Raw genomic sequence first — 13,348 nt, forward strand, 5'->3', positions numbered from 1 at the left:
TGGCTGTATCCCCACCCTCGCACCCGGCACCAGTGACCTGAACTTCGCCTCCGTGGGAATCCGTATGCAACCCCAGCCTAGTGCTCACGTTCCTAGATAGGTCCGAGGCCGGAAGCGCAGCGCGGGAGTCGGGTGCAGAGGACCGGCTTCCCATCTGACCTTCGACCCACTTACATAGTCATCCAGGTCCTTTGGCCTCGTTTCTCCTCTTCACAGCAAAAGGCCACGCACAGGGCCCCGCCTCCCTCCCTTCCGTTCTCCACTCCTGAGAGGGTGATGGGCACAGTTGCTTAAGTCCTCTTTTGCTTTTTAACTTCTTTTAGCTTTCCACAGCCTAGCTGGCCCACCAAGACCAAGGACGTTCAAAGCTTGGGACGTCACCAAGGGAGAAATCTTTGCCCTGATGTGGTGACTCTGCATTAAATTAAGAAGCATGGTAAGTGCTTACTTCAAGGAAAGAGGTCCTGGGCTGGGCTGGGCTGTGCGCGGCAGAGGGGCCAGGCGCACCACCCTCTGAGTTCTGCTTGGTGCACACCGCGGGACCGCGCCTTTGGCGCCTGCTCGCTCTCGCAGGAAGGGTTGTGGGCCTGGAGGTACGCCATGTCCCCGAAGTCCTGGCTGCCTTTCTCAGTTTCCCTGAGGTTGCCTTCCACATCATCATATCGTCAAAGTTTGTACACCTTTCATTTTTCCTGTTATTTCTTCATGTGTTCATTGAATTTTTTCTCGTTGAATCTAAAAAATGGGTCACGTTTGACAATTGAGACTGGAAGCGATCATCTATAACACCCCACCCATTTGATGTGGCACAGTGCAATGCCATTTTACAGCAGTGTAGACTCAGTGAGGCAACCTGGCTTCCTGAAGGTGTTTACATTGTTAATAGCTCACATTTCCATCCAGAGCTTGGTCTCTAAACTCCCGGCTCAACTCCCACCCCAGTCCGTTTATTCCAAGACACAAAAAAGGCCAGAATAAGATTCAAGTCAAGTTGTTTTATTGTCACTCACATATTTAATAGAAAAAGAAATGCAGCAAGTGGCTTAGGGTTATATTTAAGAAAAAAAAAATCCAGGTTTGTGCCGGTTGGTCTATTTACATCTGGGAGCAGAGCTGTCCCCACATCAGGCACAGCGGCTGCACTTCTCAGATGCCTCTTTGCAGATGCAACCCTGGGCACACTTGGCACAGCGCACAGGGCAACAGGAACAGCAGCCTGAGGTGAAGAGGAAGAATGAGAGGTGAGCTGACTTGACCGGGCAGCCCCCTGCCCAAATAGCAAGCCTGGCTCCAGCTCAGACCCCAGACCCAGAGGGCACAAAGCCCTCTGATAGAAAATGACACAGCCAACAGGGGCAAAGAAAGCCCAGTTCCCCGAAAGGATGCACTCAGGGCCAGCCTAGTGTTCCTTCCCAACCTTAGCCACAGCCCCAGATTCCTGGAGATGGCCCCACACTCACTCTCCTTGCAGGAGGTGCATTTGCACTCTTTGCACTTGCAGGAGCTGGCACACGTGCAGGAGCCACCTGCAAGGAAGAGAAAAGGCAGTGGGCAGTGAGTGAGATGCAGAAGGTACAGCGGTGGGTCAATGGGTCTCCAGTGCCCCCTCCTCTGTACAGGGCCAGCCCTCAGAGCTCTTTTCCTGATCAGGACAGAAGAACACAAGCCCCATGTCCTCTCCACTCAGGCTGGGAAGGGCAAACACCCTCCTGTTTTACCCCACCAGGAAGGTCCCAGGTGCACATACAACCCAGAAATACTGAGATTCCGAGCTGGAACTTTCTGTCCTGAACCCTGAGGGTTCAAGATTTCCAGCCCCCATCCACCCTGATTGCCCAGAGCCTGGACAGAGCATTGGGGGCTGGGGGGGCGGGGGCGGGGGCTTACCAACTGGGTGATTTGCAGCGGGACAGCCTTGAGCCTCAATAACCTGAACTCTTAATTAGAGGCCCAGGGAGGAGGGCAATGCTCTCAGGGGTGTGATCAGGAATATAGCACCTAACCAAGTAAAGGAATCCCCTTCCTTTCAGAACTTAAAATGAGACCTCCAGGTCGGGCTCCATGGCTCACACCTGTAATCCCAGCACTTTGAGAGGCCAAGGCAGGCGGGTTACGAGGTCAAGAGTTGGAGATCAGCCTGACCAATATGGTGAAACCCCGTCTCTATTACAAATACAAAAATTAGCCGGGTGTGGTGGCGTGCATCTGAATTCCCAGCTACTCAGGAGGCTGAGGCAGGAGAATCGCTTCAACCCGGGAGGCGGAGGTTGTAGTAAGCCTAGATTGAGCCATTGCATTCCAGCCTGGGCGACAGAGCAGACTCCCTCCCGGCCGCGCGCCCCCCCCCCCCCACCACCACCAAAAGCGACTTCCTGAAACCCAGAGACCCTCCGTCCTGGGGCTGGGCATTGGGGATCCCAGGGCGCAGGGTCGGGCTTCCCTTACCAGTGGCTCAGGAGCAGTTGGGGTCCATTTCGAGCCGCAATGAGGCTGGAGATCCCACGCGAGAAATTCACAGACTATGAGGCACGTGGAAGGCGTGGTGGAACCCAACAGCCGCGGCTGCTTTTATAGTCAGGGAGGGGACCTGGCGCAGAGGCCCCGCCCCGCACTTGCACCCCATGGCGCTGAGTCGGCGCCGCAGTCAGTCCTGGGCTGGGCTGTTCGCAGCAGAGGGACCTGGCACACCATCCCGAGCTCTGCTCCGTGCGCATCGCGGGACAGCCCCTTTGGCTGTGCGCCCGGCGGTGCGATGCGTCCCCGGGGTCCCCACTGCCTTTCCCATTTTCCACGAGGTTGCCTTCCACCCTCCTCCCTGCGGGTTCCGGGAAGCCAGACTTAGGTAACGGTCGTCTCCACCCCACACCTCGCCCCACCGTTTTCTGCCGGGCCTGTCCCAGAGTCCGTGTGCAGCTTACTGCTAGCGTCCCGGGATCCTCTGAGTGCGGGGCTGGGAGGGTGCGGTGGCTAGCGAGTTGTGTGCGGAGCTCCCGCCACCCATGTGGCGTTCGTTTCTCCTCGTCCCTCGCCATACCTGTCCCTGTCCACACCTAGGTACCTCGGATCCGCTCCTAGGTGCACAGAAACACTGGAACACAGGTCGGCCTCTCTCTCTACTGTCTATTCTGCTCGCCTAAGAGGATGTCGGGGCGCGTTTGTCCAGGTCCTCCTTTGCATATAAGTCTCCATGCTCCCCGCAGCCTTAGGGCCGCCCCACTACCGGATGGCAGTTCTGGACATGTGGGATGTCCCCAAGGAGAGATGACTTCAGGTGATACGCAGACCCTGCTTTAAATTAGAAAGCAAGATGGGGGAGGTGGTGGGAAGCTGTAGTGCCAGCTACTTAGAAGGCTGAGGCGGGAGGACCACTTGAGTCCAGGAGTTTGAGTTATGCCTGAACAACGTGGGGAGTCAACCTCTCTGAAAAAATATTGAAAAGAAGACATCTAGTTATTTCTCTTCAGTATACCTATTGCATAACATATCAGTGTTTTCTTTTGTTTTTGTTTGTTGTTGTTGAGACATTCTCACTCTGTCGCCCAGGCTGGAGTGCCATGGCGGGGATCTCCTCTCACTGCAGGCTCCGCCTCCCAGGTTCAAGCGATTCTCCTGCCTCAGTTTCCTGAGTAGCTGGAATTACAGGCGCCCACCACCTTGCCCGGCTAATTTTTTTGTATTTTTAGTACAGACGGGGTTTCGCCATGTTGACCAGGCTAATCTTGAATTCCTGACCTCATGATCCACTTGCCTCGGCCACCCAAAGTGATGGGATTACAGGCGTGAGCCATTGTGCCTGGCCGCCAGTCCCTTTTCAAACATTTTCATTCTTTGAATCCTCAGAACAATCCTAAATGGAAATAGAATTTATGAACCCGTTTTGCTAATCAGAAGACCACAAAGAAAAGAGTTCAAATAACTGGCTAGTCATCACAGAGATGAACAGTTGTGCGCTAATTTAAATTCAGCCAGCCTCTTCAAGGAAAGTGTCCATGATAAATCGTTCCTTTGGCCCAGCTATGTTGCCAGCATGTCTCTATTGTTGGAACTCTTAAACAACAGGGGCCTGGCTCACACCTGTAATCCCAGCACTGAGGAAGGTCGAGACTGATGGATCACCTGAGCTCAGGAGTTCAAGACCAGCCTGGCTAACATGGCGAAACCCCATCTCCACTAAAAATACCAAAATTAGCCGGGCGTGGTGGTAGTCACCTGTAATCCCAGCTACTCAGGAGTCTGAGGCAGGAGAATTGCTTGACTCCGGGAGGTGCAGGTTGCAGATTGTGCCATTGCGCTCCAGCTGGGAACAAAGACGAAACCATCTCTCAAAAAACTAATCCAAAAAGCTCCCAAATAAACAACAGGAAGCTAGCAGCTACATTGTAGCATGGCAAAGACAACCGTAAGTGTAATACACGCACATACACACACACGTGCACACACGCACACACGCACACACACACATTAATTTGGGGCTATCTTCTATGTGTGGGACAAGATTTATTTTCATTTTCTCTGGTGGAAAAGAGTTTTCTTTTCGTAAAAGTAGGTTTAAGAAAATAATAATTTCAATGTAAAATATTAACTAAAAGATGGTGCAGGTGGTAACAGAAAGGGCAGTCATTCCTCTGTATCTGACACAAAGCACAGAATTTTGCTCATAGATTTATAACCCTAATGTTGATTAAAAGTTTGTGGGAGGCTGGGCGCGGTGGCTCAAGCCTGTAATCCCAGCACTTTGGGAGGCCGAGGCGGGTGGATCACAAAGTCGAGTGATCGAGACCATCCTGGTCAACATGGTGAAACCCCGTCTCTACTAAAAATACAAAAAAAAAATTAGCTGGGCATGGTGCCTGTAATCCCAGCTACTCAGGAGGCTGGGATCCCAATGTGCCTGTAATCCCAGCTACTCAGGAGGCTGAGGCAGGAGGATTGCTTGAACCCAGGAGGCGGAGGTTATAGTGAGCCGAGATTGCACCATTGCACTCCAGCCTGGGTAAAAAGAGCGAAACTCCATGTAAAAAAAAAAAAAAAAAAGTTTGTGGGAACAGTGAATGGCTCTCTTTGGACCACAGGACACATGCTTGTGTGGTAGATGAGAATAACAGGATACACACCTGAGCACTCCAGGCCTTTGTGTGCAAAGAAATAAATACCCCCTTTGTTTCTTAAAGTGATCCAAAAAAGCAATAGTTAATATTGTAGAGCACCCACTTCGCACAAGTATAAGTCCCTTCTAAGTATTAAATCCTGTAATGCTGTAAGCCAGAGGTTAGTATTATGCCCCTTTACAGTGGAGGAGACTGAGCCACAGAGAGGTTATGTCATGCAGCTAAAAGTAACAGAGGTGGGATTTGCGCTCATGCATGCTGAGTGCACCATGATACCCTCACTCACGACTCTGTGCCACCAAGTCACATGAAAGATAAAGACATGGAAAATGTAGCACAGAGGCGGCAGTAGGAAATGAACTCTGTTGACAGTCATGTCCCGCTACACAGCTCTGTGATCGCTCTGGGCATCACTCTCATCTCTCAAGCCAAGAGCCAAATTTGTGTATCCCAAAGAGTCTGTATCTTTGAACTGAGATAGGCAAGGTTTAGTATCCAGTGGCATCATAATCTACCAGCTGTGTTCAGGGCGACAGGTCCAGTGTAGCATAGGTTCATTTAGCACTTTACTTCTGAGATATGTGACATTGGGTAGGTTACTTAACTACTCTGGAAGACAGCATCAGCCCTCCAGGCCCTGCATATTTGCTGTCCCAGTCTTGAGGCCTGTGACTCTCCTTCCTGAAGTCGTGTGATTAGATGAGATGAAGGATGGGAAAGGGTTTTATGTCTGCTCAAATGCAGGGGCAGCATCTGATTGCAAAGTGCTTTCCGCAGGTCATCCACCCTCCTCCTGGCAGGATCCTCCAGGTTGCAATCCCATTCCCAGCACCCAATCCACAGCAATGCTTTCAAGCCTTTAAGGGTTCTCTTAGCTTTGCTATTGAACAGGATTCATTCTCCAAAAAAGCCAGTGTACAGAGAATGATCATTATTTATTAAATAATTTATTAAATGACTATTTTTAATTACATTATTTATTAAATAATTTATTAAATTACTATTTATTAAACCCTAGTCGGGGGCCAGATCATGCTGTCGTTTAATCCCTGCATTGAGATACAATCTGCTTTCTACAAATAAGGAAGTGAAAGTTTCTGTGCTGCACTCAGGCCACAAAACCAGTACGTGGAGAAGTGGGCTGTGAACGAGACAGCCTGACACCAAAACCCATGCCCCAGGCGCAGGCTGCCTTCTGAAATCTCTTCACAGGGCAGCAGTAGGCAAGCCCAGTCCTCACCTCTAGGCCAGGAGGATCGTCTTCCTCTTTGATTGAACATCAAATTGCATTCTCTCCACATAGCCAGGGGAACTAATTTTTGGCTTTAATTACAAGTCAGCCAGGGCCTCACTTCTTCCTAATGAGCACCACCACACTCTCCAAACTGAGGAATCCTGCATAGGCAGACATCATTCCTGCATAGGCAGACATGAAGTACTTCATGTGGAACCCATGATCACACACATTTCATTGTGTCAGGAACGTGCCAGGTATTTCCTTCCACATTCCCAGTTACTTTACTGGTTTGAAGTAGTCAAGGGCCGAAATTTGAAAGAGGAACAAATTCAGCCTGAGCTTAGGAGAAATTCCCGAATATTCAGAGACATTTCACAACAGGGAGCTCTCAGGGATCAGTGAGTGTCCTCTCAGTGACTCTGGGAAGGCCAAGCCTGATGGTCCCTTGTGGGGATGTGCTGGGCAGTGCTGCTCAGGGTGTGTGAGCCACACACTGGGACCTGTTTGCTCGCTCTTTCTTTTTTTATTTGTTTGTTTGTTTGTTTCTTTCTTTCTTTTTTTTTTTTTTTTTGAGAGAGTCTTAGTTGCCCAGGCTGGAGTGCAATGGTGCAATCTTGGCTCACTGCAACGTTCACCTCAGGGGTTCAAGCAACTCTCATGCTTCAGCCTCCCAAGTAGCTGGGATTACTGGAACATGATGACATACCTGATTAATTTTTGTGTTTTTAGTAGAGATGAGGTTTCATCATGTTGGCCAGGCTGGTCTTGAACCCCTGGCCTCAAGTGATCTACCCACCATGGCTTCCCAAAGTGCTGGGATTAGAGACAGGCCTGAGCCACTGCACCTGGTCTAGTTTGCTGTTTCCTGTCTGCAGTGAACATCATCATATGTTCAAAGCTTGTACATCTTTCATTTTCTGTTATTTCTTCATGTATTCATTGAACTTTTTTCTAGTGGAATATTAAATATTGGTTTTGTATCTTTTATTTTATTTCATTTTCTCCATAATCGATACGATTACATTTACCAAGGTTTGAGTCTACGATGGATAGGAAATAAACACTGTTCCTTCATCACAGTGTTTGAAAAGCCCCATTGTGTTAGTCTGTTTGCTTTGCTGGAAGGGAATCCCTGAGACTAGGGAATTTAAACAGAAAAAATGTTTGTTTTGACTTCTGCTTCTGCAAGCTGTGCGGAAGTGTGGTGCAGGCATCTACCTCCGGTGAGGGTCCCAGGAAGCCTACAATCCTGGCAGAAGGTCAAAGGAGAGTAGACGCCACATCACATGGAGAGTCAGGGAGCAAGAGAGAGAAGGGGACAGTGCTTGGCTCTTTTAAACCACCAGCTGCAGAGTGACCTACCAGAGGAAGAACTCTCTTCACCATGGGATGGCACCAAGCCATTCTTTGGGGATCATTCCTCATCATCCCCAAACCTCCCACTAGACCCAATATTGGAGGTCACATTTCAACAAGAGATTTGGTGACAAAACATCCGAATCATAGCACCCATGTAGGATTCAAGGAACTGAGGAGTTGGGTTCCAGCACTGTAGACAATTTAGAGCCTAAAATCCAATGTGGATCGAAGTTGGGCAGCAAAAGCAAAATCAGAAAATAAAAATGAGGGATGAAGTTTCTGTGCCACATTTGACATGAGACTGGAAGCGATCATGTATGGTCCCCACCCATGTGGTGTGGCACAGTGCAATGCCACTTTACAGCAGTGTAGACTCAGTGAGGTAGCCTGGCTTCCTGAAGCTGTTCACATTGTTAGTGGCTCACATTTCCATCCAGAGCCTGGTCTCTAAAATCCCGGTTCAACTCCCACCCCAATCCATTTTTGCCAAGGCCACACAAAGAAGACCAGGGTAAGATTCAAGTCAAAACTGTTTTATTGTCATTCACATATTTAATAGAAAAAGAAATGCAGCAAATGGTTCAGGGTTGTATTAAAAAAAAAAAATCCAGGTTTGTGCAGGTTGGTCTGTTAACATCTGGGAGCAGAGCTGTCCCCACATCAGGCACAGCAGCTGCACTTCTCCGATGCCCCTTTGCAGATGCAGCCCTGGGCACACTTGGCACAGCCCACGGGGCAGCAGGAGCAGCAGCCTGGGGAAGAAGGGGAGAGTGAGAGGTGGCAGTAGACTTGACCAGGCACCTCCCTGCCCCAGTAGCAAGCCTGGCTCCAGCTCAGACCCCAGACCCAGAGGATGTTTTTTCAGCTTGGGGCAACTCTGTTCTGAAACCATGGGTGGTATAGTTAGGGTTTGTGTTGCAAAAGAAAAAATATTTGCTGTTCTGTTCCCAACTCAGGGCACAAAGCATGGAGAGAAAATGACATGGCTAATAAGGACAAAGAAAGCCCAGTTCCCCGAAAGGATGCACTCAGGGCCAGCCTACGGTTCCCTCCCAACCTTAGCCACAGCCCCAGATTCCTGGAGATGGCCCCACACTCACTCTTCTTGCAGGAGGTGCATTTGCACTCTTTGCACTTGCAGGAGCTGGCGCACGTGCAGGAGCCACCTGCAAGGAAGAGAAAAGGCAGTGGGCAGTGAGTGAGATGCAGAAGCAATGAGTCAATGAGTCTCCAGTGTCGCCTCCTCTGTGCAGGGCCAGCCCGCAGAGCTCCTTTTCCACTCAGGACAGAGGAACAGAAGCCCTGTGTCCTCTCCACTCATGTTGGGAAGGGGAAGCGCCCTCCTGTTTTACCCCACCTGGAAGGTCCCAGGTGCACACACAAACCAAGAATACTGAGATTGAGAGCCAGAACCTTCTGTCCTGAACCCTGAGGGTTCAAGATTTCCAGTCCCCATCCACCGTGATTGCTCAGAGCCTGGACAGAGCATTGGGGACCAGCCAGCAGTCCCCTGACCAATTGGGTGATTTGCAGCAGGACAGCCTTGAGCCTCAGTGTCCTGAACTCTTACTTAGAGCCTCAGGGAGGAGGGTAGTGCTCTCAGGGGTGTGATCAGGAAGAAAACACCTAAAGAAGTAAAGGAATCCCCTTCCTCTCAGAACTTCAAATACGACCTCCAGGCTGGGCGTGGTGGCTTACGCCTGTAATCTACCTTTGGGAGTGCCGTGGCGGGCGGATCATGAGGTCAGGAGTTCGAGACGAGCCTGACCAAAATGGTGAAACCCGTTCTCTACCAAATATACAAAAATTAGGCGGGCGTGGTGGCATGCACCTGTAATCCCAGCTACTCAGGAGCCTGAGCCCGGAGAATTGCTTCAACCCGGAGGCGGAGCAGGACTCCCTCCCGGTGCCCCCCAACCCCCGCAAAAAAAAGCGACTTCCTGAAACCCAGAGACCCTCTGTCCCGGGTCTGGGAAATGGGGATCTCAAGGCGCAGAGTCGGGCTTCCCTTACCAGTGGCGCAGGAGCAGTTAGGGTCCATTTCGAGCAGCGGTGAGGCTGGAGATCCCAAGCGAGAAGTCAAGAGACTCTGAGGCACGTGTAAGGCGTAGTGGAGTCCCACAGCCGCGGCTGCTTTTAATTAGAGTTCGGGAAGGGGGCCGGGCGCAGAGGCCCCGCCCAGCGCTTGCACCCGCTCCGCAGCGTTCGAGTGGCCCGCGGTCCTGGGCTGTGCTGTGCGCAGCTGAGGGGCTGGGCGCACAATCCCCTGAGCCCTGCTTGGTGTACACAGCGGCACCTTTGGCGCTTGCTCGCGCGGGAGGGGCTGTGCGCCCGGCGGTACGCGGTGTCCCCGAGGTGCCGGCAGCCTCTCCTAGTTTCCCTGAGGTTGCCTTCTCTCCCAACCGCCTCCCCCCGCGATCCGGGAACCCAGCCTTGGCGTCGCGGTCGTCTCCACCCCACTCCTCTCCCCACGGTTTTCATCTCGGCCTGTCCCGGAGTCCACGTGCAGTCTCCTGCCTCCGTCCCCGGATCTGCTGAGTGAGGAGTGGGGAGGGTGCGGTTGCGAGCGAGTTGTGTGCAGAGCAACTGCCAGCAATGCGGCTTTCTTTTCCCCTCGTCCGCCGCCATGCCTGTCCCTGTCCACACCTAGGTACCTCGGACCCGCTCCACAGCAACACCGGAACACCGGTCGGCCTCTCTCTCCAGTCCATTCTCCTCACCTGAGAGGATATGGGGACGCGTTTCTCCAGGTCCTCCTTTGCATATAAGTCTCCATGCTCCCCACAGCCTTAGGGCGGCCCCACTACGGAATGGCAGTTCTGGACATGTGGGATGTCCCCAAGGAGAGATGACTTCAGGTGATACGCAGACCCTGTTTTAAATTAGAAAGCAAGATGGGGGAGGTGGCGGGAAGCTGTAGTTCCAGCTACTTAGAAGGCTGAGGCGGGAGGATCAGTTGAGTCCAGGAGTTTGAATCGTGCCTGGACAAGACAGGGAGTCAATGTCTCTAAAAAAATTTTTTAAAAAGACATCCAGTTACTTCTCTTCAGTATACCTGATTATTGCATAACATTAAATCTATACAAGTTCTTTTTTTTTTTTTTTAAGGCAACATCTGGCTCTGTTGCTCAGGCTGGAGTGCAATGGTGTGATCTCTCAGCTAACTGCAACCTCTGCCTCCCAGTTCAAGAGATTCTCCTGCCTCCACCGCTGCCTGAGTAGCTGGGATTACAGGCGCCGGCAACAATGCCTGGCTAATTTTTTTGTATTTTTAGTAGAGACGGCGTTAGGCCATGTTGGCCAGGCTGTTCTTGAACTCCTGACCTCATGATCTGCCCACGTCAGCCTCCCAAAGGGCTGGGATTACTGCCTGGAGCCACCATGCCCCGCCACTAGTCCCCTTTCAAACACTTTCATTCTTTGAATCCTCACAGCAATCCTAAATGGAAATAGTGTTTATGAATAGGTTTTGCTAGTCAGAGGACTACAAAAAAATGAGTTCAAGTAACTGACTGGTCATCAGAGAGATGAAAAGTTGTGCACTGATTTAAATCCAGCCAGCCTCTTCAAGGAAAGTGTCCATGATAAAGCGTTCTCTGGCCCAGGTATGTCAACAACACTTCTCTATGGCCAGAAATATTTTAAACAAGGGCTGGGCAGCATGGCTCACAGCTGTAATTCTGTGAAAAACAAGGACACTGAACATCTGGCACAGAGGCAGCAGTAGGAAGGACACTGAGCTGGCAGTCATGCCCTCTGCGTAGCTTTGTGACCTCTCAGCTTCAGTATGCCACCTCTCAAGCCAGGGACACAATTGGGCTAACTGACCAAGAGCCGACCCAGCTCTGAACTCTGAGAGGCAGGGTTTAGCACCGACTGACAACATGATCTGCCAGCTGTAGCCAAGACAAGAGGCCAGCTGTAGTGGAGGTTCCGACCTCTGACTTCTAAGCTGTGTGACCTTGGGCAGGTTGCTTAACCACTCTGGAAGGTGACATAATCACTTCCGTTCTTGCGCGTTCACTCTTTGACTGGCTCATGGGGTGTTCAGACGATAGGAAGAATTAGAATGGTTCTTATGTTTGTTCAAATGCTGTGGCAGCATCTTAATCCCAGAGGACTTTGTGTAGGAGGTCATCCACCCTCCCCTGATACACAGTCAGGAAGGCTTTACTCCACTCCCCAGTCTCCGACCCGGAGTAATTCTTCCCAGATCCATTTTCCCCCAAGAGCTTATCAAGAGAGATTCTGTCTCCAAGAACGTCCATGTAAACAGAGTGATCCTAATGGTCATTAAACCCTACCCAGGAGCCAGGCCAATATCTCATTTAATCCATAAATAGGGATACCATCTTCTTTCTACAGATGAGGACATGGAGGCTCAGAGAGGTTGAGTGACTTGCCAAGTCACACAGCCAGTAAGTGGTGAAGCGGGCTGTGAACTAGGGACTGCCTGACATGAAAACCCAAGCCTGTGGCACAGGTTGCCTTAAAAACTATATACGGAGCACCTTCAGGCAAAGTATGCTTCTGATTTCTGGGCCAAATGACTCATCATCCTCTTTGACTGAACATCAAATAACATTCCCTCCACATAGCCAGGGGGACTAACATTGGCTTTAATTACAAGTCACTCAGAGCTTCACTCGTTTCTAATGAGTGCCACCATGCCCTCCAAACTGCTGAATGCCATCACCCCCAGTGTGGACAAACAGGAAGAACTTCATCTGCCACCCACGATCACACACACTTCATCTTGCTGGGAACATGCTGGGCATTTCCCATCACATCCCCAGCCATTTTGCTGGTTTAAGTAGCAAACCACTGAAATTTGAGAGGAGTAAATTCAGCCTGACCTTGGGAGGAACTCGCAAAGATTCAGAACCAAGGCACGACGGGGAGCTCTCAGGGGTCTGCAAGTGTCTTCAGTGACACTGGGCAGGCCAAGCCTGATGGTTCCTTGCATGGATATCTGGATCAGCGCTGCTCAGGGTGTGCCAGCCATACACTCAGGCCAGTCTCAGAACTGTTTCCAGTATGCAAACCTGGAAACCCCTGTACAAATGTGTAGTGCTGGTAATGCTTTTATTTTTCCTATGTACTTTGTTCTTCAAATATTTATTGAAATTTTCCTGTTGAATCTAAAAAATGGTCGTTGTGTCTTTTAAACTTCCATTTTCTTGTTAACTTGTTATCTTACCAGAATTTAGGTCTATGACTAATGGAAAACAAAACAAAACTGGTTATTCACCGCAGGGAGTTTTGGAAATCCGATGTCAGATTCTAGCCACTGGGGAGTTGGATATCACCCCCTGGAGTCACTTTCAAGTCTAAAATCCCATGAAGAACTGAAGTTGGGCAGGGAAATCAGAAAGTGAAAATGAGGAATGGCGAAGTTTCTGTGCCACATTTGACATGACACTGAAACTGATCATGCATGTGTCCCTCCTGCCCCCATATGATCTGGCACAACACCACTCAGTTTTACAGAAGATGAAACTCAGTGTGGTAGTCTGGCTTGCCAGAATACACTGTTTCTTAGCTGCTCACGCTTCTATCCACAGGCCAGGTCTCTGCCCTCCTAGTTCAACCCCTCACCCCAGTCCCTTATTTTTAAGGCATGTAAAGGAAACCAGAGGCAGAA

At 50.5% G+C, this 13,348-nt stretch overlaps 1 protein-coding gene and 1 pseudogene across 1 annotated transcript; both read right to left on the reverse strand.

Annotated features, from left to right (window-relative positions):
- Nucleotides 1–882: 882 nt before the first annotated feature.
- On the reverse strand, nt 883–2,597 carry LOC101053090 (metallothionein-1E-like; annotated as a pseudogene).
- A 5,639-nt stretch (nt 2,598–8,236) lies between these two features.
- LOC101052019 (metallothionein-1E) lies at nt 8,237–9,839 on the reverse strand. The gene is made up of 3 exons (XM_003943460.4): nt 9,718–9,839; nt 8,805–8,870; nt 8,237–8,456 (listed from the first exon to the last, which is right to left on the reverse strand). Exons 1-3 carry the CDS (start codon nt 9,743–9,745, stop codon nt 8,365–8,367), a joined length of 186 nt encoding a protein of 61 aa, XP_003943509.1. The 5' UTR covers nt 9,746–9,839; the 3' UTR covers nt 8,237–8,364.
- Nucleotides 9,840–13,348: the final 3,509 nt, after the last annotated feature.

Source organism: Saimiri boliviensis, chromosome 1, assembly GCF_048565385.1.
Source record: "Saimiri boliviensis isolate mSaiBol1 chromosome 1, mSaiBol1.pri, whole genome shotgun sequence".
NCBI classification, from domain to species: domain Eukaryota; kingdom Metazoa; phylum Chordata; class Mammalia; order Primates; family Cebidae; genus Saimiri; species Saimiri boliviensis.

Excerpts from the sequence above, each read along its gene's own strand:
- LOC101052019 (XM_003943460.4), bottom strand. The coding sequence starts at position 9,745 with ATGGACCCTAACTGCTCCTGCGCCACTG. Across the intron at positions 8,871-9,717 it reads TAACTGCTCCTGCGCCACTG|GTGGCTCCTGCACGTGCGCC; the intron begins GTAAGGGAAGCC and ends TCTTCCTTGCAG. Across the intron at positions 8,457-8,804 it reads ATGCACCTCCTGCAAGAAGA|GCTGCTGCTCCTGCTGCCCC; the intron begins GTGAGTGTGGGG and ends CTTCTTCCCCAG.